This window comes from Musca domestica, unplaced genomic scaffold, assembly GCF_030504385.1.
Source record: "Musca domestica strain aabys unplaced genomic scaffold, Musca_domestica.polishedcontigs.V.1.1 2, whole genome shotgun sequence".
NCBI classification, from domain to species: domain Eukaryota; kingdom Metazoa; phylum Arthropoda; class Insecta; order Diptera; family Muscidae; genus Musca; species Musca domestica.
In genome coordinates, this window is record NW_026712249.1 from 8,830,475 (window position 1) to 8,855,542 (window position 25,068).

Sequence of the window (25,068 nt, forward strand, 5' to 3'; positions counted from 1 at the left end):
TTTTAAAGATTTTATTTCCAAGGACCAGGGACCCGAGCTCCAAAACATGTTTTTAAGTTTTTTTTTTCATCAAAAAAATATTTTTTATAATGCTATTAAAGCCAAAAATATTTTTCCAAGAATTCATTATTAATTTTTTCGCTAGCCACAAAAAGTGTATTTTTTAAAGATATTTTTTTCAAGGAGCAACTGAACAACACATTCAATATTTTTTAGGATTTTATTTAAGATGCCCAACACAGTCAAAATCTTGGATTATTTAAGACATTTTTTTGAAGGACCAAAAGGCCAATGACCAACAGTGCCAAAAAACATGTTTTTTAATTTTTTTTTTAATATTTTAATAGGACTATGGAGGTACAAAACTTGCATTTTTTAAAATCAATTGAATCAATAGAGCCAGAAAAAGTGATTTTTTTACAAATATTTTATGAACGACTATCATAGCCGGAATGTGAGATTTTTAAAATATATAAATCACCAAGGAAACAAAAACAAGTAAAAAATCTTCGACCGGGCTAAACTTTTTATACCCTTCACAATTCGGAAGAAACTTGAAAAATTTAAAAAAAACCCCGTCGAAAAATACCGCTCAAATAAAAGCCTTTATATACGATTTCCAACTTCAATTACGAGATTAGAAACAATTCTGGTGAATAATGTCGCTAATATCGTCAAAATACAGAATAACAGGAGGTACCGAAAATACGATATCGTGGACTTATATAGACAATTTTTTTCAGGGGGTAAAGAAGTCACTAAGAACACCTTGTGTAGAATTTAAGACAATTCCATTAAAAAAATTACCTGCCTGCAGATAAAAGACAGATCGGTGCAAAATGTTAGCTTCCTTATTTTATTCGGACGGACGGACAGGGCTAAATCTTTTTAGAATTTTATGCTGATCAAGAATATATGTACTTTGTTGGGTCTAAAATTATTATTACGATGAGTTACAAACAGAATGACGAACTTAATGTACCCTCCCTACTATGTATAGTGGAAGGTATAAAAAAAAGTGTGATTTTTTTACAAAAATATTTTTTCACGGATCGACAGGCCCACATGTAATGTAATGTTTCCTTTAACACAAGACCTGTTATAAAGATGGTAAAGGTCGGACCATTCCTTCTGGTATCGACCCCATTAAGGGTCAAAGTTTTGAATAACCAAAACTATCATAAAATCCGAAATAAGCATCCGGTTCACTTCATATTTCACACATCCCATTATTTCTACTAACACAAGATCTGATATGAAGATGAGATATATCGGTCCCCTCTGTAAGTTCATTTTAAAATCAGTTAAAGGCGTGGACCTGCACCGACAATTTTCTGTCATAGACTGTAGTATCTATTACGAACTTCAAACACCAAATTTGAAACAATTCCGGCGAATAATGTCGCTTAAATAACCAAAATATCGAATAAAAGGGAGTAACTATTATATGGAGGCTATACCAAAACGCGGACCTACATGGCTCATTTTCAATACCAAAAGTCCTGCAGACATAATATACATTTCAGTAAAATTTTATCTACTTACTTCATTTCGTTCGGAAGCCAGAGTGATTTCCACAGACGCACGGACGGACATCCCTAATTCGACATAGAATTTAATGCTTATCAAGAATATACACACTTTTTGTGGTCTAAAATGTATATTTCGAGGTGTTACAAACGGAATGACAAAATTAATATACATTTCATATTATGATGGAGGGTATAAAAATGGCATTTAATCCGTCTCCTGCCTTTAAATACCATAATACCTAACTCATTTTTTGGGATGCCGACAACAGTCAGTAAGGTTAAAATGATTATAATTTCGATTATTAACAAAATTTGTCGGAAAGTTAGTGACGAAATTAAAGTAGTCGCTAGGACCTACCGATAGATACCAATGTTGTCAACCTTAAATTCTTTTTTATATCAAAATTTGGGTTTTTTCTGTAACTCAAAAACTGAGATAGAGAATTGCGCTACAGGTAACAATTTTCATTATGAGTTACACTTGTCTGTTCGAGTTCTTATCTCCGCCCAAGGTAATCCTTTCCTCCTAATCAAATAAACAAACAACGGACAGGTAGAAAACACAGGTTTTAAAATATGTTTTATGAAATGTAAGTTTCGTTACTTACAAAATATATATTTACAGACATACATTTCATTGATTTGATGATCTCGGTTATCTCTAGGAGTTTTGTACAGTTGTGTGTGGTTTTTGTTGTTGTTATAACAAAGTGATTAAATCTACATTAGGAACACTAGCTTAACATACGGTATGGGTGAGTGGTTACGATGAGACCATTCAAATTCGTATGGAACGTTTTACCACACTCGTTGTTGTCGGTGTTGCTGTGGATTTTATTCTGGCATTGTGTGAATTGTGGAACATTTTGTAACGGTTCACTATGCCTCGGACAATATCCTGGTGTGTGTTGGTCTCTTGTTGTTGTTGATTATCGGCACTTGTTGTCTCGGTTCCAGGCCACTGGCCAATGAAACAATTTTGTCTTCGAACGGGTACAGCTTCGCCATGGGTATTTGTGGTTTCCTTTAGTTTATTTGTCTTCTTGGAGACTTTGAAGGCTTGTCTTGGCTGGGTTTCAATTTCTGGATTCTCTCCTGTCGGGGGTAACGATGTCAGCAACATTGAAGCATCCACACGTATGAAGAACAATTTCTGGGGATTGGGAAACAGCAAAATAAAATATTCAAATATTTCCTTGTCATATTTGGCACCATGTTCATCGTACAGCTGGATGGCATTGCGTTGAATGTGCCTTAGATCGAAGGTTTCCATAACTAAAACGAGAATGATGAAATTCATTAATCCAATTGGTATTTAATACTTTTTGCGGAAGAACTTACCTTTGCTAACCACATCCTCATAGGGCAGTGTGGAATCACACTCAATATTCCGTGTTAATCCTTTGTAGGAGACCTTCAGGGTATTTTTCAATGTCATTTTGTATGTTAAATTATTTTTGGGTAATTTTTTAATAGAAAAATAAAATGACACTGCTCTGCTTGCTTGCTCAGTCAATACTGTTTGGTTGCTGTGGCAGAGGCCACACTTTTATGCGTCGACCGAATTCACAGAGTACAGGCCGTTAGATGTGTTAACTCACATGACTCAGTTGTACGTAATTATTCTCTTTTCTCTATAAATTCTCATTATTTGTATTAACCACTCTCTCTCTCTCCCTCTCTGCAAAGGATTTTGTTTTATTTTTTGGCCGTTAAGTGCAGCTCAACATATGATTCCCACTATGCTCTCTCCCCTCTCTTGATTATAATTATCACCCCCTCTCTCTGTTCTAGTTTTAATCAATTTCAATTGCCTATCTCTCCCTCTCATCCATAAAAAAAGGATCTTTAATATAAAAACAACCCTTATTTGCGATAAGGCCAACAGAACATCTGCAATTATTTTTAAAACAGAAAAATAACAACAAAACACTGTTGATTCCCATCGAAACAATAGCAAATGCATTATCTGTGAAGCATTACTGGCCAGCCAGCCAACCAACCAACTAGCAGCTTGACTGGCTGGCGGCTAGGTAGCACGTTCTATAACGTATTTGCACCCTTCTCTGTTTTTCCATTCATACACTTTCTTTAAGTTGTTTTGACAATAAATCATGCGAATTCATGCACGGGCATGTGTTTTTTCTGTTTGTCCTAAATTCTATTTAGGCTGCTCTTTCATGTAATATCGCAGATTATTTGTTGTTGTTTTTGTTTGACACGTACTACAGTGGGATAATACGGGCAAAAAGAAACAATACAGGATAATCGCTATTACTTTGAGTTATTGATTTAGTCAGCTGCAATAAATCATGACTTATTTAAAAAGAGTCTTTGGTGTCCTGCAAGGACAATTACCACAGCACAGAAGGCGGTAAATTATTACAATTAAAAATTTTCAATTTAAAATGGACTTATATTTTCTCAGGAAATTAATGAAAAACTTTCTCAAACCATTGAAAAACTGCAGCCTGAAAAAATTCTCCCAGTTAAGGAACTGCCATACAAAAAGAAGGTCTTGAAAAAAAGACGAATAAAACATGATCGACTTGCGATTTTCCCAATTTAGAATCTCCCATAGGAAATCGTCTTTTTGTTGGAGATCTGTAAAAAGTTTTTTGAATTGGCGCCCAACTCGTTTTTCTATTGATTGACTTTTGGCATTGAAAGTCGATGTCGATTTTCATAAAATCTATTTTTATACCCTCCACCATAGTATGGAGGGTATATTAAGTTTGTTATTCCGTTTGTAACACCTCGAAATGTACATTTTAGACCCCACAAAGTATGTATATTCTTGATCTGCATACAATTCTATGTCGATTTGGCGATGTCCGTCCATCTGTGGAAATCACTCTAGCTTCCGAACGAAATGAAGTGGGTTGATAAAATTTTGCTCAAATATGTATTATGTCTGCAGGACTTCTGGTATTGAAAATGGGCCATGTAGGTCAACGTTTTGGTATTGCCCCCATATAACACTACCTCCCGATATTCGGTATTTTAATTATTTTAGCGACATTTTTCACCGGAGTTGTTTCAAATTTGGTATTTGAAGTTCGAAATGGATAGTAAAGCCTAATACAGAAAATTGTCTGTGCAGGTCCACGTCTTCGTATAGCCCCCATATAACGGTATCTCCCGATATTCGGTATTTTGTTTTTTTTATCCACATTAATACCGATTCCTTTTTAAGTTTCGCATTTGAATATTGTAATGACTTATGACAAAAGTTGCTTATGCAGGTCTACATCGTCCTATAGATCCTAATATAATGGCTACATTCGATATTTTTAAGATTTTAACAGAATTTTTAACGGATTTTATTGTTTTTGAAAATTGCCAAATTCGTTCCAAATGGTGAAGGGTATTAAAAGTTCGGCCCGGCTGAGCTTACACCTTTTTTTACTTGTTCAATCAGTGTTCTTACTACTTTGCGGTCACAAAATATTTGTTCGATTTTTAATTTTTATGGAAACCAAAAAGCAAGCAACAATAAAAATTGTAAAGCCGATGCCAAGATAGATTCTGGTACAGTATCGTAACCGAGTCTACTATCAATTGGACCCGAAGTTGTGGCAAGACTCGTGAACAACATAAAATAAATGACAAGAATGCTGAATTTCTTCATCCCATGTATACCATCGATGGCGCCCAACGTAGTATGGAAACCGATAAACGTGAAATTACATCCAAATATCGAATATGGATCGGAAATAAAAATATGAATTTCAACGGCCAAACCACGTTAATAGTTCGTTGGCTCATATTTGAATAGAATCGCTAAAAATCCAAATGTTAATGCAACCAAATTTTCTTTCTTGCATGCAATTTATTTCAGATACAAATTTCTAAACAACAATGGCGCCCAACGTGTTTTATAAATTAACAAATTGTATAAAAAAATATTTTAAAAACTATTTTTAATCGAAAAAATGTTCTCCACTCTTCAGGGTCAGAAAACTGATTTTTAATACTCCGAGACTGGTGACCCTTAGCTTCTAATATACAGAGTGAGATGAAAAAACTGCAACCAACTTTAGACTGCTGTCATTTCTAAGCCATTCGTCCGGTAGTTGTTAAAATAATTCCAGTGACAGCTCATTATATTTTTTACAAGCGTACAAAAGCAATTTTGTGAGAATTTTCCAGAAAAAATTGTATTCGTGATGGAATTCAAGCGTGATATCTTTATATTTGGCTGGAAAACTACAAGCGGCTACTCCAGCATTTAAATGTAAATAAATCTTTTGTGTCTCGTACCATCGCTCGTTACCGACGTCAAGGAAGTGGACGGAGAAAACAGCAAATTCAGCAGAAATGGTTCGAAAAGTAAAGAAGCGATTTGACCGAAACCCGCGTCGCAGTGGCCGAAAAATGGCTCGTTAGCTGAACATATCGCAATATTCCATTCGGCAAATATTGAAACATTAGCTTGGGGTAAAGCCATTGAAATTTCGAAAAGTGCAAGAACTTACACCGCAGCAGAAAGAAAATAGACTCAAAAGAGCTAAAGAGTTGCTTCGCTTGGGCGAAAGCGGTGAACTGCCGAATTTGGGTTTCTCCGATGAGAAAACATGCGTTGTTCAGCAGTTTGTAAACAAACAAAATGATAGTGTTTCCTATCCAAAGAGGTCAGCTAAAAAAGTGCACCTTCGGTTGGCCAAGCAGAACTCAAGCGACGGCCATGGTGATGGTGTGGACCGCCATAATAGCCGATAGTCGCTCTCCGCTCATATTAATCGACCGTGGCATCAGAATAAATGCCGAATATTACCGCGAAAATATTCTGGAGGGTGTTTTAAAGCCTTGGGCACGCAAATATTTTGTCCGCAGACCTTGGACATTCCAACAGGACTCAGCACCATCGCACTCAGCACGCGCCACCCAAGAGTGGTTACAAAATGAGGTTCTTCGCTTCATTTCCAGCGCACAATGGCCACCAAAATCTCCGGATACCAATCCGTTGGACTATTGTGTCTGGAGTATTTTGGAAAACAAGGATGGCACTAAAAAATACCAAAGTGTCGATCCCCTCAAGCAAGCGCTTTGCCGGAAATGGGCCAAAATACCGCAGAGCAATATTCGAACAGCGTGTGACGGTTTCATTGGCCGTCTGAAAGCCATAATTCGTGCCAAAATTGACCAATTCGAACAAATCTAAACTTATTCTAAAATTTGATGCTATTTCCGACATTTTTTGCTTTTATTCAATAAAATTTAAAAAAATGTAAAAATTATGGCGTTTGACTTTGTTGCAGTTTTTTTATCTCACCCTGTACATTAACTCTTTATTATAGCCTCTTTCTTTTAATTTACAAGACAATTAGTGGTTCAGAGTTTTCACGATTTCCATCCCTAATTTCTTACTGATATGAGTCTAATTAAGAATTTCGGATTTTCGTAGGATAACAATACAGCCCAACGTTGGTCACAACCAGAAAAGTCGTAGGAGGTCAGTATGAATTTTGTGGCATCTTGAAGTCTAGGTTTAATGATTTTTTATACCGTTTCGATATTCGTATGTATTGGGTTTCATCTAATGACAATACGAACGGAAGAAAATGTGGCGCCCAACGTTAGTCATAATAATGTAATTCGATAGTAGCCTCCAGTTTTATAGAAACTACATATTTTGTCTGTTTGTAAAATAAATGGTAAAATTTGAAACCATTTACTGAATTTGTTATTAATTTTTCCTTAACAAATTTTTACAAATATTTTCTTGAAAGATTTTTACAAAGTATTAAGTAACAGAACCAACTTATTTTTGGAAATTCCTTGCTTAATTTATTTATAACTCTGTATGTTCCTTTAATGTTTAAATAAAAAAATAATATTAAAAAATTATAATTTATATAAAATTAATTAATTTAATTACCATAAAATATAATAATAATAAAACATATCTATATTTAAAATATTCTTTTAGAACCACTGTGTTTTATACATCCAACAATAACTAATTTTTTCCCATTTATTAATTTGCCACTCTCTCTCTCTCTCTCTCTTTCTCGTTTTTTATTACAGCAAGAAGAATTTGCCGGAGCTCCAGTGCAATGTCTAATACCGGGCACCAATCAATGGGCATTGGTTGGTGTGTCCTCATGGAGAATAGCATGTGCCGCATCGGGCATTGAAAGGCCAAGAATGTATGACAAAATAGCATCGAATGCCGCTTGGATAAGGGAAACGGTTCATGCGTCATAAGTAAAGTTGGGGGGAGGTGTGTGTGTGTGTCCGTGTGGATGTATGTTTGTGACCAAAGTGTGTATGAGTGAGTGTGTGTGTGCGAGGGTATGAATGGTTATGAGCAAATGGTGTGTGGCATGATCATGCATGTTATCTAGGCTAAAGAAAAAAAAATTAAACAAAATATGCCGCCAAGCAGCAGTAACACTTTGTAAATAGTAGCACTTTATTACTCACTCTCTGTCTTCTCTCTCGTTAGTTCTCTCTCTTTCTCTCTATTTGTTTGGTAAGCAGCATCTAAATTAATGAAAGTAATTTGCATTTTTTTTTTCGTTTTTTCATAATCTATGTTTAATTGTAATGTACTTAAAATGCTCGTAAGCGTAAAACCTACATGTCTATGCATGTAAATAGAACTAGCCTTTATGTGCTTCTTGTTTGATTTGTGTTATCTTAAAAAAGAGTTCAAGAGGGTTTTGGGAAAAAAAATTGTTTAAACAAATCTTGTTTTTCTATCCATGTAGGTCTTAAATTATATTTCTGTATACAGTCGTGCCCGATTTTGGCGAATGTATTGGTATTTAAATTGGACATACCCAGACTTGATGGTCTGAAGGCCTCCATGCCTTCCAGAGGCTCTATTCTTTTACAAGTCATCCATAATTAAAAGACCTTCCAGGGATCTATTATATATAAGGGCTTTCTATGGTTAAAACACCTTGCAGATATTCTTAATTCCTAACTTAAATCCTAGAGGCTTTGGAGATCTTCTATACCAAAAGTTTATTCAGGGGTCTTTACATATAACATATTTCGGTGGTGTTATAAGACTCTTCGTAGATCCTCTGCATTAAAGGCCTTAAAATCGTATTTCATAGACAAAAACTTTTCAGAAAGAAGTGTTCCTTATAGAAAGAAGTGTTCTCTCGATAACAAACAGAAAGGTCATCTCAGAGATCTTTTCATAGATAATTTCTATTATGTAGATGGAAGACATTCCCAACATCTATTCTATGTATACAAGACTCCCAGAGTTCTTATAAATATTGAGGACTTCCAGGTATCCTTTTGATATACACATCCCTGAAATTTTTTGTAGACGGAAGAATTTCCAGAAGTATTATTTGTATACATTCCAGAGATCCTCCATGGGTAGACATTTTAGAAGTCTTCATTAGATAGAAAACCATTCAGAGGTCCAAAGATCTTTCAGATCAGACATAGGCCATCTATAGATGGAAGGCCCTCTCTAGGATATTTCAAAGGTCTTACGTAGATAGATTATTTTTAGAGGTCTTCTGTAGTCCTCTATTGGTAATATATATTTCAAAGTTCTTTTATAGGCCGAATTCTTTCCAGGGGGTTATTTATTGTGTCAAAGTCGTTCAGAGGTCTAAAAAAATCGAATATCTTTCAGAGGTCCTCTATAGGTAAAATACATCCCAAAGAAGTTCTTAAGGAAGTCTGCTTTCAACAGGTTATCTAAAGATTAAAATCCTCCCAAAAGGCATCTACAGAAGCCTTCCAGGGACCATGCGAGATAAAAGCCCCTCTATAGGTCTTTTAAAAATAGAGGGTGTTCAATTAAGCTCTTATTTAGGGGTTTTATAGACCTTTAATGAAGCTTCTGCAGGCTATCTAAAGATTAAAGGCCTCCCAAAATGCTTCTGTACATAAAGGTCCTTCGGAGACCATGTGAGGTCTTCAATAGATAGAAGCCCCTTTATAGCAGCACCTCTATAGATCTACAAATAGAGGGGTTTCTTTTGATCTCTTACTTGGTCTTTGATGGAAAAAGAATCTGCCATAGGTCTTGAAATTATATAGCATTTTCTACAGGCCTTACAATTGATTTTGTTAAAATCGTGCTCGACGGTATTTTACAATAACTTAATACTTTATTTCAAAATTTATTTCGAATAAGGCTTTATACTTTTTAAATTTTTTGTTAAAATTTCAAAATAGGACGCTTGTTATGCATGATTGAGACTGTGTGAATGAGTACAACTGAATGTCTGCAATAATAATTTTTGGGGTCTATTTAAATATTCTATTTAAAATTTTATTTCAACATTTTTTTCCTCTCCAAAAAGTAAATTTAATTTTAAGCAGAGTCCTTTAAAGTTATCAAATAAGACAACAACGAATTATTAACTACACACCCACACAGAAATATGTGTGTCGGTGTTTGTGTATTTGCATGGTATATTTATTTAAATAATATTATTAATTATTACCTTTTTTTTTGTAAAATGTATTTTTATTGTTAGTTAAGATAAGTTAACATTTTGATTTGTGTACACCAACCATTGTTTTTTTGTCCTTGATCCTTCTTTGAAAAATGTTTTACAACAAATAATAAAGAAAATGTGTTACATTATGATAATAATAATAAATAATAAAAATTAATAACAAAAAAATGTTGTTTTGGTATTGTTTTGTATTAGGCATCAACGTGATAGGCCTGCCATTCGCCATTTTCCATTTGTTTATATTGCACGCGATCAGCAATCGTATTCGGCTCCGACATATAGAAATCCCAATATTTGGGTATAATTTTAAAGGCAGTGCTGGAAATAAAATTTGGGAAAAATCTATTTATCTATTTGGTTCGGGGCAAAAGGAATAGATTAAACAAAAAATTAGATAAACATAGACTTTATCCATGGTAGAATTAATTGAAGGTAAGTCATTACAAGAAAATATTACCCAGGTCACCATTTCAAATTTATAACAAATTTCAATTGATAACAGTTTTCCAGTTCTAACTATGTGCATATATTCAGTGATTTTATGAATATACACTTTGGCAATGAAATGTTTTTAAATAGTTTTGAAAAAAGCTTCCTTCATAGTTCTACCATGGAATTTAAAATTATTATTTTGGTTATAACAATCCCACACCGAGATGGTGGCATAAAGAATAATTCTCTTACTATGTTTTCGTTTGTTCCGGTTCCCTTTTTTCCTTTTCCATTATTGCCAGCTGTTCTTGCAACAGCTTCTCAAGCTCTTCCGTATTACTCGGCTTCCCACATTCACAAATGTGACTGCGTATTTTGGCAAACAGCGGTTCCTGTTGCCATAGAATTTTCAATTGTTCCTCATCCAATTCTACAGCTTCGGCACCCATTAAACGTATTTGCCATACCTCAGGCATGACATCCTTTGTCTCAACTCTATGGGCATACGGATAGAAGAGCATGGTTAAACCCAATTTGGGATTCTCTTTAAGATTTCGATATTTTCGAGAATTACGTTCAGTTACAAAACATATCCATGAGTCCTCCAGCAGGCCGCGATATATTACCGAACGATTTAGAACGCCAAATTCACTAAAATTGGAAATTAAGTTTGTTAACAAAAATTATAAGGAAAATGTTGACAGTGATTTACTTATCTAATGTGGCCAAATTCATGGGAAAGATGTGAGGTGCCTTAACCCTTTCCAGTACGTTTTTGAACATTTCAATGGGATTTGTGGGATAGTTTTTAATGCGTGCCAGGCGTGGTAAGTGCTGTAGTGTTAGTAAGACCCCGACCAAGTGTGTGTGTTTGTGATAAATGAAGAATGAAGATTTATTTATTTCAGATATGACTTACCGTTATTTTATCCATTTTTTAGAAATTACTCTGAAAAATATAAAATTTTCAATTAATATTATTTGTTTTAATTAATATTGTTTTATTGTTATATTAGGTATGTCATGTTCCAAAACCTGCAAGAATCTACTAGTTTTGCATTTTTTTTCGATATCATAAACGGAAAAATCGGTTATGGTTGTAAAAATTTAACATTGTTGTATTTCTGTTGCAGAGCACATTGTTGTAGTTCTGTTGCAGATTTTTCTCATTTTTATTATATTTCCACCAACAGTACTTCAAATAATGATGGGATATATTAGTTGACTCATTCTGGTCACTATTTAATTCGGTGTCTCCGGCATAATACCCACAGTCATACTTTACATACATATTTTGACTTTAAATTCCTTTATTATATAATTTTATAAATTAATTGCTTGCCAATTTTTTATATTTCGTTAATATTTTGTATTTTTAAGACTTCATTCTTCGTTTTTTCTAATGCAACTTCTAATTTATTCCTTAAAAATCACCACAATGACAACACTGATTAGATACAACTGATAAGACGGCGTTGCGCTATTAGAAAAAGTAAACGGCGTTAAAAAAAACACGTAACACGACTTTGTTTCACCGCCCCACTCAATTGGAATTACAGCTGTTCTAGTTTTTAGTTGTTTTCATAAACAAAACAAATCTTGTCGTCACTGCAAAGCACCACCAGCCAAAACAGATGTAGAAGAAATAGTTTTTTTTGTCATCGCCCAAACAAAAAAGAGACCAGCACAAAGCTGATATTTTTAACAAGAAAAAAAATGTGCAACACAATTTGCTCTCTGAGCCAACTGAAACGTTTGCATTAAATCAAGTGGAAATACATCAATCGAAGGCCCAACAATGAGTATTCTGGACATGAGATCCGGCAAACCCTCCCTGGCTGAGGAAATTAGTAACTTCTTTTTACCACTGAAGTATCTCATAACCACAGATCGTTTCGATGCCTTTGTGGAGAATATCAATTTCAATTATTTGGCCAATGCAGTTTTCTGGATATTTCTACTCTTCAGCTTTGGTTTTGTTGGTTTTCACAATTTGTTTCAGGTAAGTTCGATTGGTGTTGTGTGTGCGGAACATCCTTGGTGGTAATTAAAAATAGATTTATCGGGGCTTGTCAGCCACCAGAGAAAAGGAAAGAATTACCTTTCAGTAGAATACTTGAAATATTGCACTTTGTTTGCCGACCCGGTGGGCTGTTGCACTCGCGTTGGACGAATGAAAAATTGTTATTGATTGATTTCATTTAATAACAAAACCAAATAACTTATCTGTAGAGTTATTGGCTTTTTATTGCAAAAAGAAAACAAAGTCGGGAGAAGTGCAATTTAAGATGACCGGCGTCAATGTTTTTCTTGACCATACATATCCAGAATATCCATAATTATAATTGTTGCTATTTGAGTAAGGTATAATTTAAAACATTGCTAGGAATTGAAATTATGTTTCTAATCCATTTTATAGCTTTTCTAGTTGCACAGATGCATCGCCGCTAATTGGCAGCCGGCCTTGCTCTATATTTCATCAGCAGACGAAGTTATTGTGATTGCCAATGGGGTTTGTGTCGAAGCTAAATGGTTCGTGTTAGTCGTTGGATATAGTGCGTTGCCAACGATATTTTTAGTTTTAAAATTGAAATTCCGTCAATTATTTGTTACATGGCTCAGGTTTGGAACTGTAAAATCCATTGTTTAGCCCTTTTTCTAGAGATCTTCAGGAAATCAGCCATCCTTTTTATTATGTCTTGTCCGATGAGCGCAATGTTCTTTACACGTAATGCTATTTTGAAATGCATCAGGAACTTTTTACATTTTATCATCAGTGATGTCCTCAGTAATTTAGAACCCTTTTTCTCAGCAGGGGCAGATACAAAACTAGACTTTTATTTAATAATACTTCTCTTATTCTTTTATTCAATTTGATTGGAAGTGTTAGAGGTGAAAAGCTCCATGTGAAAGGAATCTTTTAAATGCTTTTTTAAAATTATGAAACTAACGATAGGATCCGTAACCTGAAGCCTCATAATTTTTTAATGCCATCCGAAAAAAACCTAAACAGACCTGCAGGTAACACTCTATGTAAAATTCTTATTAATTCTTAATATTAGCGACATGGAATAACCACGGATTTGTTTAAACCGTATTTTTCCTTCTAAATGGCGGAGAGTATAAGTTCGGCCCGGCGAAATTATATTCTTTTTTACTTGTTCATTTAATGATTTACCACTGATGTGTAACTTTAGGTAGTAAGGAAGTCTATGAAAAGACTTGAAAAAAAACAAATACATCTTCTATACTCTTCACAGTATTCCGATCTAAGTCTATATTGCAGATCTTGAAGTCGCCAATTATACCCTAATTATTTTACAACTTTATTTTTGTATATTTCAAAGGAATTAATTTTAATCTCTTTCCCTCTTTTCAGGTCTTTCTAAAAACTTCGAATATTAAATACTATAAACGTAAACAATTTTCCCGTTCCATCTGGAATATAGCCTTCTATGCTGCATGTACTCTCTTCCTGTACATGTACAATGAATGGGTGATATTGCCGCAGTTGCTTAAGAATCAAGGACGTTACTCTCTATTCTATTCATCTGAAGATCACATCTTTTATAAATCTCAACAATGTGAAAAATTTCAATTCTATTCGCTGTTTATTATAACATTTTATCTACATGGTGCTATGTTGGATTTCAAAGAATCTGATTACTTGGAGTCGGCATCAAAGGCTCTCTTTTTAATGTCATTGGTGGCTATTGATACCTACAGGTAAAATTCTACTTTTTACTATTTTATATTTTAAACTGAAACAATTACTCTTTTTCAGATATGAAAACTATTTTGTGGGTGTTAACCTGATTTTGGGAATCTATAATATCATTACAGAAATTCTCAGTCTTTTGGCATTGCAAAATTCGAAGAGAAATATTTTGGTGTATCAGATATTCTTGGGGTTTCGTATTGCATCATGGTAAGCAAAAATCATTTTTAATTCCATAGAATACCGAAATTGGTTGCCTGGTTATTCAAAAGTTTTTTGTTTTTATAAATTTGGCTCACATTGTATAAAAATTATTTTCCCTCCTAGGTTCCATGTCTTCATCACTTTGCTGCCCTTTAAGTATTTGGTACCCACTCTGTTTGCCAAGAATTTCAAAATTAGCCTCAATATTGTCATATGGCTTTGGTATGGCCTAAGTATTTGGAATTCACCAATTCTACAATATTTCTATCATCAAATTTACCACAATACACCAGCTGATTGTTCGGGTGAAGGATCGGCAGCCAAGTGTATTTTGCTAAAGGATTCAAGTGAGCATCGTCATTTCAAGACCTTGAAAAAAGCGTATTTAGAAGTGAAATTGGCGCATGAAAAACTAAATAGCAGTAATATGGCTGCAACGGGAACGGAGAGTTCATCGACCAAGGCCTATCAAGCTATTAAATGTAAGACTATTGGTAACAATTTAAAGACACTTTTTTCAAATTAATAATATTCTTCATTTCAGGTATTATGATTTTGAAGCGTAAATTAAAACGCATACGTGAAGGACGTGGCAGTGAGGTCGAAGATGACAATGACGATATGGTTGTAACTGATTGTTAACCCAAGCCCCCCATATTCTAACACATAACTATGTCTCCCTATTTAAGTACTGTGAAACCTATCGTTAATTGGTAAATTTTTGACTCCTTTTTCATTGGAGTTAGAGTGACCATTATTTGGGGATATCACAGTACTTACCACCATATTTTATTGCAATTTAATGCAAACATTGTATTAGTTTATTTTATGAAAAGTTGCTTGTTGGTACATTACTCGTTACTCAAACGGAAACTGTAATTTCCCTCATTTATAAAGACACAATTTCCATGACTCGATTAAATATTTACACACACACAAATACACACTTAACAATATATAAAAAATAAAAGCATATAAAAAGTGTTTTTGCGTCCGCCTTGAGATAAAAATGACGAGTTTTATTTAAAAGAAGAAATCAAGACCTAAGTCTATCATGGTGGAGAATAAAACTAATTTTTCCAGGACCATTAAGGCCATAAACGTGGATTTTGTAAAGAACATTTTTCAATGAATATTAGGGCCATAAACGTGGATTTCAAAAGGATATTTTTTCAAGGACCAACGGAGCCATAAACTTTGATTTTTTAAAGAATGTATTTTTTGAATTCCATCAAGCGTATAAACGTGGATTTTTAAAGAATATTTTTTCAAGGACTATCCAGACCATAAACGTGGATTTTTAAAGAATATTTTTTCAAGGACTATCCAGACCATAAACGTGGATTTTTAAAGAATATTTTTTCAAGGACTATCCAGACCATAAACGTGGATTTTTAAAGAATATTTTTTCAAGGACTATCCAGACCATAAACGTGGATTTTTAAAGAATATTTTTTCAAGGACTATCCAGACCATAAACGTGGATTTTTAAAGAATATTTTTTCAAGGACTATCCAGACCATAAACGTGGATTTTTAAAGAATATTTTTTCAAGGACTATCCAGACCATAAACGTGGATTTTTAAAGAATATTTTTTCAAGGACTATCCAGACTATAAACGTGGATTTTTAAAGAATATTTTTTCAAGGACTATCCAGACCATAAACGTGGATTTTTAAAGAATATTTTTTCAAGGACTATCCAGACCATAAACGTGGATTTTTAAAGAATATTTTTTCAAGGACTATCCAGACCATAAACGTGGATTTTTAAAGAATATTTTTTCAAGGACTATCCAGACCATAAACGTGGATTTTTAAAGAATATTTTTTCAAGGACTATCCAGACCATAAACGTGGATTTTTAAAGAATATTTTTTCAAGGACTATCCAGACCATAAACGTGGATTTTTAAAGAATATTTTTTCAAGGACTATCCAGACCATAAACGTGGATTTTTAAAGAATATTTTTTCAAGGACTATCCAGACCATAAACGTGGATTTTTAAAGAATATTTTTTCAAGGACTATCCAGACTATAAACGTGGATTTTTAAAGAATATTTTTTCAAGGACTATCCAGACCATAAACGTGGATTTTTAAAGAATATTTTTTCAAGGACTATCCAGACCATAAACGTGGATTTTTAAAGAATATTTTTTCAAGGACTATCCAGACTATAAACGTGGATTTTTAAAGAATATTTTTTCAAGGACTATCCAGGCCATAAACGTTGATTTTTAAAGAATATTTTTTCAAGGACTATCCAGACCATAAACGTGGATTTTTAAAGAATATTTTTTCAAGGACTATCCAGACCATAAACGTGGATTTTTAAAGAATATTTTTTCAAGGACTATCCAGACCATAAACGTGGATTTTTAAAGAATATTTTTTCAAGGACTATCCAGACCATAAACGTGGATTTTTAAAGAATATTTTTTCAAGTCTCATCCAGCCTATAAACGTGGATTTTTAAAGAATATTTTTTTTTTCAAATCCTATCAAGCCTATAAACGTGGATTTTTAAAGAATATTTTTTTTTTCAAATCCTATCAAGCCTATAAACGTGGATTTTTAAAGAATTTTTTTTTCAAAGTGGAACCATTTTGTCAACTTTAAATTTTTGAAAATAATTGTTTAGATACCTACCTCCGAATTCAATCTTGAAGCAATTAGAAAAAACACTCCCTTTTTTGTTAGTAATTTTTCATTTTTGTTAAATTTATTAAATTCCTTTAAAGAAATAATAAATGTTTTTGTTGTTGTTGTTCTGTTAAATGTTCATTTCATTTTTGTTTCTTATCTTTTGGTTTTTCTTCTTCTTGTTGTTGGTTGTTTGTTTTGTTTTGAGTAAAAAATAAGTTTTGTTATGTGTTTTTTGTTTTATTTTTTTTGTTTGGTTTCAATTTTTAATTTATTTTTTATTTTATTTACAATTTAAATATAATCTTCTTCTTTTTTCAGTTTTTTTTGTTTTACTCATTTTGCATTAACTTCATATTATTTAACTTAACATGTTTTCATTTATTCTCCTCAGCATATTTCGATCGTTTGTTATTCGTCGTTTTAGATTTTATGTTTTTTTTTAATAATTTTAATTTTTTTGTTTTGTTTTAAATTTCAAACATTCGTAAATTGTTGCGTTCTTCCCTTGGTTTCATTTTAATGCTTGTTTTTCAGGGGGGTGTTTTCCTCTTGGTTTCGAATTAAATTAAATTTGTTAATGTTACTAAAAGACTAAATGTAAGTTAACTGTTTGTAATGGTTTCTTCTTCATCGTCTTCTTCCATTTTTAATCTCTTTTGACTTGATTTTTGTTAAAACATAAGCTGAAAAGTCCCACTTGGAAATATTTTTAAACTTCAATTTCACCTAATGTGTTTTGAAACAAAAACCGAGGAATGTATTTTATGCCGGAAGTTCCGGAACTTTTTAGCTTATGTTTTAATAATTTATTTAATTTTTAATTCGATACTATAATTGTTTTTATTAATATCGTTGTTATTTTATTTTAGTCCCCAACCATGCTTAAGTTTTGTGGTTTTCCTTAAATCTTTTATAGGTTTTGCATTTTGACTTAACTAATTTTTTATAAATAATTTGTTATTTTTTCATTATTAATTTGCATTCTTTTTTTCTTATTATTATAATGAACAATGTTATTTTTTAATAATTTTTTATTATTAAATATTAAACAATTTTCCATTTTTATATTTTTTTGGTATCTAATTTTTTTTAAATTTATATTAATTTAATTCTGTTATTTATTTTTTTTTTGTTTCCTAAATTACGAGTATGTATATGATGTTATTTTTTGTTGTGGTTTTGTTGTTATTTTTTGTTTTGTTTCTTATTAATGCAATAGTTTGCTGTCCAAACACTTATCTTCTAGAGTAACGTTAAAATATTATTAAGTATTTCATTATTAATTATTTCTAATCTGTATTAAATGTTTTTTTTTTTTGGTTTTATTTTTGTTTTTTTTTTATTTTCTTTCTTTTAATTTATTTTAGTTAATGTTAACAATCGTTTAGTCACAATTTGCTTTCACTTCTCTTTTATCAATGTTTTTTTCTGTTAATGGCAAATTCGCTTAAAATTTTCATAGAACTAAATTGTTATTTAATTTCCAAATTGTTATTTTATCTATATGGGTGGTTCTATAGAATTTATTGGAGGCTTTTGAAAAAAAAATCGAAAGTATTGATTTTTTTTTAAATCATACAAAATATTCATTACATTTAGACAACCTTTTCAAATTTTGATAACATAGAAGGGAATTTTTTGTACTCAAAAGATTTTTTATGGGAGGATGAATCACCTTTGGATGGAAAATTCGGGCGGCTCATGTTTACAACATCCTAAAATTTGTTAAAAATGGCAAAAAAAATTACTAGGTCGGTGAATCGCGGTACTACAGGATTTCGTTTTCCTTTGCCCTATTGTGTAACCAAATCAAACAAATGTCGATATTTGTCACACATGAATTTTAGTTGAGTCCCAGCTTCTCTCTTAACCGCATTGACCGCCAACAGTGCACAGTGGTCCCACATGTATTGGAAGGTGCAATAAAAATGTTTCCATACAACTAATTGACCTGACTTTTTTTGGAGTGAAGCTTCATAATGAGTAAAGAATATGTAGCTAACAAGAAAAAAAGCTGTAAATTCGGCCGGGTCGAACTTTGAATACCCTCCACCATTTGGAACGAATTTGGTAATTTTCAAAAACAATAAAATCCTTTAAAAATTCTGTTTACATCTTTAAAATATCGAATGTAACCGTCATATTAGCGTCTATACGACGACATGGACCAGCTTAAGCCATTACAATATTCAAATGCGAAATAAAAAAAAAGAATTGTGGATAATGTAGCTAAAATCAGCAAAATACCGAATATCGGTAGGTACCGTTATATGGGGGCTATACGAAGACGTGCAACCCTGCACAGACAATTTTCTGTCTTAGGCTGTAGTATCCATTACGAACTTCAAATGCCAAATTTAAAACAATTCCGGAGATTAATGTCGTTAAAATACCAAAACGTGGGCCTACATGGCCCATTTTCGATATCAAAAATTCTGCAGACATAAGGCACATTGGAGTAAAATTTTATCAACCTAATTCATTTCGTTCGGAGGCTAGAGTGATTTCCACAGACGGACGGACATGGCTATATAAAATCCCTATTTCGAGAAGTTACAAACGGAATGACAAACTTAATATACCCTCCATACTAGGTATGGAAGGGGGTATAAAAATAATGCGATATGCTAACTTTGATCAATATCAGACAGCTATTTCCTTCTTAAATCTTAATCTTATTATTAACAAATTTTGACTTTTTGCGAAGAAATAGACCCACTTTGCCCTTCTACGAAACAAACTTGATAAAAATATTACGATATACCAAGTTTGAACCGATTCAGATATGCACTTTGAGAGTTATCGCGCACACCAGCCGACCAGACAGGACATGGCTAGATCGACGCCAATTAAAGGGATTTCGTCCAAAGAGACCTAAAACCATTTTTCCCTCTGGAAATGGAAACAAAATAATTAGTTTTATCCCTCCTCTGAACGACTATGGTTGTATATACGCTTGAATAATTCTGAGAAATATTGCGATATAACTTTAATAGTGCTCCGTCAGCTCCGTATAAAAAACAAACAAATTTGGGACACAGAAAAACCCGTATGCATTCTTTGAAAATTCGATACATGGTTTTAGGCTCAGAAGGGTAATTTTTCTTCGAAAATTAATTAAGAGAGGTCGTTACATTATCCGGCCATTTTAAATGAATTTTGGTTAACAAAAATTGAAAAGGCGGACCCAATTGTACGGGTTGGGATTTAAACAGACAGATATACATGGCTGCATTGTGGAACGGAATGACATATTTAATATTGAGGGAGACTGGGTGCTTTGGAATAATTCTACACATGGTGAATATCGAGAAAATGAGAGTTACTCCCAAATTCGGCGAGTTTGTGCAAAGACAATTGAATATACACTGAGAGACTCTCTCTCTGTCAAGATAAACATTGACTACGAGACTCTCTCTGACAAGACAAACAAGTCACGATTTGGCACAACTACTTTTAGAATACTGCAGTGGACTCAATTCGCATTAGCCTCGAGTCTACGAAAAAGTGCTATATCTACAGGGTGAGATGAAAAAATTGCAATCAACTTCAGAATGTTGTCATTTCTAAGCCACTCGTCCGATAACTGTTAAAAATATTCCAATGACAGTTCATTATATTGTTTACAAGCGTACAAAAGCCATTTGGCGAGAATTTTCAGGAAAAAAAGTTATTCGTGATGGAATTCAAGCGTGATAGTGTGAATTCTTTATATTTTGCTGGAAAACCACAAGTGGCTATCGTTAGAGCACTCCAGCATTTAAATGTGAATAAATCTTTTGTTTCTCGTACCTTTGCTCGTTACTGTGTTACTGGTAGCGTAGCACGACGTCAAGGAAGTGGACGGAAGAAAATAGCAATATCAGCAGAAATGGTTCGAAAAGTAAAGAAGCGACTTGATCTTAACCCGCTTTGCAGTGTCCGAATAATGGCTCGTGAGCTGAACATATCGCAATATTCCATTCGGCAAATATTGAGAAAGGAGCTCGGGGGTCAAGCCATTGAAATTCCAAAAAGTACAAGAATTTGGAGAAAAAAAGAGCTAAAGAGTTGCTTCGCTTGGTGAACTGCCGAATTTGGTTTTTGGTTTGGCTCCGATGAGAAAACATTCGTTGTCCAGCAGTTTGTAAACAAACAAAATGATCGTGTTTACTTGCCAAAGAGGTCAGCTGAAAATGCGCACCTTCGGTTGGCCACCAGACCTCAAGCGCCGACCATGGTGATTGTGTGAAAATATTCTGGAGGGTGTATTTTAAGCCTTGGGCACGCAAACATTTTGGCCGCAGACCTTGGACACCCCAACAGGACTCAGCACGCGCCACCTAAGAATGGCTACAAAATGCGGTTCCTCGCTTCATTTCCAGCGCACAATGACCACCTAAATCTCCGGATACCCATCCATCCGTTGGACTATTGTGTCTGGAGTATTTTGGAAAACAAGGGTGGCACAAAAAATACCAAAGTGTCGATCACCTCAAGCAAGCGCTTAGCAGGGAATGGGTCAAAATACCGCAGAGCAACATTCGGGCAGCGTGTGACGGTTTCATTGGCAGTTTGAAGGTCATAATTCATGCCAAAGGTGACCAATTCGAACAAATCTAAACTTCTTCTAAAATTTGATGCTATTTCCGATATTTTTTGCTTTCATTCAATAAAATTTTAAAAAATGTTAAAATTATGGCTTTTGACTTGTTACATTTTTTTTTTATCTCACCCTGTACATAGTATGGAGGGTATATTAAGTTTGTCATTTTATTTGTAGCTCATCGAAATAATAAATTTTAGATCCACAAAGAATATATAATCTTGATCATCAAACAAATAAAGATAGAAAGCTAAAATTTTGCACCGATCTGTTTTTTGTCTGTAGGCAGGTCCACGTTATTGTGTAGCCGCCATATAATTGTACCCCCGATTTTCGGTATTTTGATGATTGTTGCCAAATTTTAACATGAAATTGTCTAAAATTCCACAAAAGGAGTTGCTTCTGAGTACTTTTCTCTCTGGAAGAGTATACCTATAGAGACAGCTCCACGATATCGTATATCCCCCATATATGTATCTGTAATAGGTCAATAGATATGTGCATATAAAAACAAAATTTTTTGGAGTTACCTCTGATTCTGATGCTGTGGAATTTCAAAAATGTATATAGCCTATATTACTTTGAGGCGATATTGTAATATACTTGGAAATTTTCAGGAAAATCTGTTCAGCGGTTTTGGAGTCCATAAATTACAAACAAACTATCAAACGTAAAAACATGGATATAGAGAAGAAGAAGATTTAATGGCATTGCATTTTCTGCTTTATTTTTGTCCCGAACTTTTTGGTAAAGATGGATAGATAAAGATAGATGTAATAAAAATTCACCTTTAAGTATAATCCAATTGGTATCTATGGAACCACCCATATCTGATATTATTGTGGTTATGCATTTTTTCTGAAAGTCCTTCGTTTTTTTCCTGACTATTTTACATGGAAATGGATTTGTTAGGAAAAGTAAATATTGTATTTGTTGTGTGGGTTTCCTCATTTGTTTTCATTTTTCTGGTTAGTTTTTTCTTTGGAAGGAAGGCAGTGAACTTGGTACAATGTGTGTGGGGGGTGTGAATGTGTGGCTTAAACGCTCCATCTGTCTTTGTCGAACGGAATGTAGTTTTAATTTCTTTTTTTTCATCTGTGTGTGTGTGAGTTTATTAACAATTTTATTTCAAATAGTGTTTGTTTTTTTTTACTTAAATGTAAATAACTTTTTTCCAGGGAATTTGTTTTTTATTTTCATTTTTGCAATACAACATTTTTTTTTGGTTTGCTATTGTATTCATTTTCGTGTTCTTCCTGTTTTTGTTGTTGTTTTTTTTTTGGCTTATATGTTAATAAGTGTTTTTTTCTTCTTTAGTTTATATTTAGGGGTTTTGTTTGTTTTTAATTTTCTGTTTTTTTGTTTCAATTACTAAAAACTAGTTTTGAGTTTCCTCTTTTTTTTTCTTCCTTAGGGCGTCTCTTTTGATCCGTATCTGTAGGTATTTTAGGGTTTCATCTCTGAACGTTTTTTTTTTTTTTTTGGTTTTCTTTAGTAGGTAGGTAGTAAGTATTTATTTTTGTTGCTGTAATTCTTTGTTTATACTGCTATTGTATTTTTGTTGTTGTGTTTGTCGCTTAAAAACTATTAACTTTAGAACCAATTGCTTTAGTATTCATTTTTGTGTTCTCAAAATCTTTGTGCGGGACAAAGACCTGATTATGTACAAAATTTGTTTTGTTTTTTTTTTCACCTTAAAAGTAGGAAATTAAGAATAGTTAATTTGTAGTAAGTAAGAATAGTAACAATTGTGGGGGAGGAGGGGGTTGGTTTCGAAACGTGTGATAATGTCTTTGGACAATGGTGATGGGGGGAAAGTTAAATAATCCAATTGCTTAATTTTAATACTTAAATTACATATATCTTTTGTTTTTCTTTAACATTTTGTTGTTGTTTTTGGTTTTCATTAGGTTTAAAGGATACATTTTAAATAAATCATAAAATTAGTGTTACACACATTTTTTTGGCAGTTACATATTACAATTGTATGAATGAAGGTGAGTGGGTGGGTGAGTGTGTGTGTGCGTGTTGATGTTTATGTGAATTTATTACATTGACAATGATAGCTATTGAAGTTTCGAATTGCAAGGAAATTTAATCTTTAATTTAAATTCTGTTCTTAATTACCCTCATGGCGTATACGTATTGACATAACTCATACTCTCTCTCTCCTCTCTAAATGATAGAGGAGGCCAGAGAAGATGTTGAAACAATTAATTTCATAAAATATTTAAAAGAATTGTAATTACATTTTAATGAATCCAAGGATAATGTGGGGGAGTATTTAATCGTTATGGATAGGGAAAAAGGATATTTAGAAATAACCAGTGTTAATGAGGGGAAGAATCGAATATTCAAATTATTAATGTTAGGAAAAATTTGAAAACGACTATCAGGGCTGTAATTGTAAGTTTTAAATTTATATAAGAGATCTTTGGTTTTCTAAAAAAAATAATAAACCCTTTAATTTTTTTAATATTTTTTTTTCCAAAAAAAAGTTGACATTTTTGAGGGGAGAGGAAAATTAATATCTTGAAAATATTATTTCCAAAAAAAAAAAAAAAAAATAAAAAATAAATAAAAAATAAAAAAAAAAATTATAAGCAAATTATTTTTTAAATTTTTTTGAGAGGAGAGGAAAAATAGTTTCGAGTTTTGTATTCATGGGATACTAATATTATCAACATGGAATTTCGAAATAATTTTTCATATTATTTTAGAAACATCAACAGATGTTTAAGTGTCGAATGTTTATGAATATTTTTTAAAGGGAAAACGGAGCTTTCAGCTTCAAATTATTGAAAACATAGATTTTTTATATTGGTATAGCCCCCATTTAACGATACTTCCCGATTTTCGGTATTTTGAAGGTTTTTACCAAAATTTCCAAATTAGATGATAATATGAGTTTCGTATTTGGGTTATTATTTATTTTAACTAACATTAATTGATAAACAGAGTATATAAAAAAAGTTTTTGCAACAAAAGTAGTAAGGAAAAATCAAAAGTTGGCCGGAGCCGACTATATGATACCCTACACCACTATGCACACAAAAGAATCTATATTGGGAATTTATTTGAAGTAGATCATACCACCTATCAACCTATGGCCTTAGAGCAGTTATAATTTAATTTCAGAGGGAACTAATATACGGGAGGCATATCCAATTCTGAATCAATTTTTATCCTATATACCAAAGGACATTGCTATAGAGTGCATGGTATCACTTCGAGAAGGATTCTATTAAAAAAATATATATCGGAGCCGAGTTCCACCGAATGGAAAAGTACATCCCGAAATTCACTCCATTTGGGCTGATATTAGCCATTATTTGCACAATAATATCCGATATAAATATAACACGATCTCGATAAAATTTCTCTAAATTCGATGTACTTGCTTCGACGAATTCGGTCGGATGTGCCAAAATTCAGGTCACGTGGACTGATGTTAGCCATTTTGTGCACAAAAAACCTGAAATCGGATAAAGATTAAAGGATGTG

General features: G+C 33.0%; 4 protein-coding genes across 10 annotated transcripts in view; 2 read left to right on the forward strand and 2 right to left on the reverse strand.

Annotated features, from left to right (window-relative positions):
- The window catches only part of LOC131802178 (uncharacterized), a 131,822-nt gene extending 121,847 nt beyond the window's left edge, over window positions 1-9,975 (forward strand). For all 7 annotated transcript variants that reach the window (XM_059121778.1, XM_059121779.1, XM_059121777.1 and 4 more), the window contains one exon: window positions 7,563-9,975. In XM_059121778.1, coding sequence (XP_058977761.1) covers window positions 7,563-7,742 — 180 coding nt within the window. In that variant the 3' untranslated portion in view covers window positions 7,743-9,975. The remainder of the gene's footprint in view (window positions 1-7,562) is intronic.
- Window positions 2,108-3,076, reverse strand: LOC101898991 (uncharacterized). Its single transcript, XM_005178905.4, has 2 exons — window positions 2,874-3,076; window positions 2,108-2,807 (listed from the first exon to the last, which is right to left on the reverse strand). The coding sequence occupies exons 1-2, from the start codon at window positions 2,968-2,970 to the stop codon at window positions 2,311-2,313; spliced, it is 594 nt and encodes a 197-aa protein (XP_005178962.1). The 5' UTR covers window positions 2,971-3,076; the 3' UTR covers window positions 2,108-2,310.
- Window positions 9,976-10,123: 148 nt separating the features above from the next.
- On the reverse strand, window positions 10,124-12,628 carry LOC101899961 (pyridoxine/pyridoxamine 5'-phosphate oxidase). Its single transcript, XM_005178912.4, has 5 exons — window positions 12,510-12,628; window positions 11,328-11,357; window positions 11,121-11,242; window positions 10,661-11,059; window positions 10,124-10,294 (listed from the first exon to the last, which is right to left on the reverse strand). The coding sequence occupies exons 2-5, from the start codon at window positions 11,340-11,342 to the stop codon at window positions 10,168-10,170; spliced, it is 663 nt and encodes a 220-aa protein (XP_005178969.1). The 5' UTR covers window positions 11,343-11,357; window positions 12,510-12,628; the 3' UTR covers window positions 10,124-10,167.
- LOC101899787 (hypothetical protein) lies at window positions 11,887-15,327 on the forward strand. Its single transcript, XM_005178911.4, has 5 exons — window positions 11,887-12,410; window positions 13,788-14,134; window positions 14,193-14,336; window positions 14,454-14,812; window positions 14,875-15,327. Exons 1-5 carry the CDS (start codon window positions 12,207-12,209, stop codon window positions 14,970-14,972), a joined length of 1,152 nt encoding a protein of 383 aa, XP_005178968.1. The 5' UTR covers window positions 11,887-12,206; the 3' UTR covers window positions 14,973-15,327.
- Window positions 15,328-25,068: the final 9,741 nt, after the last annotated feature.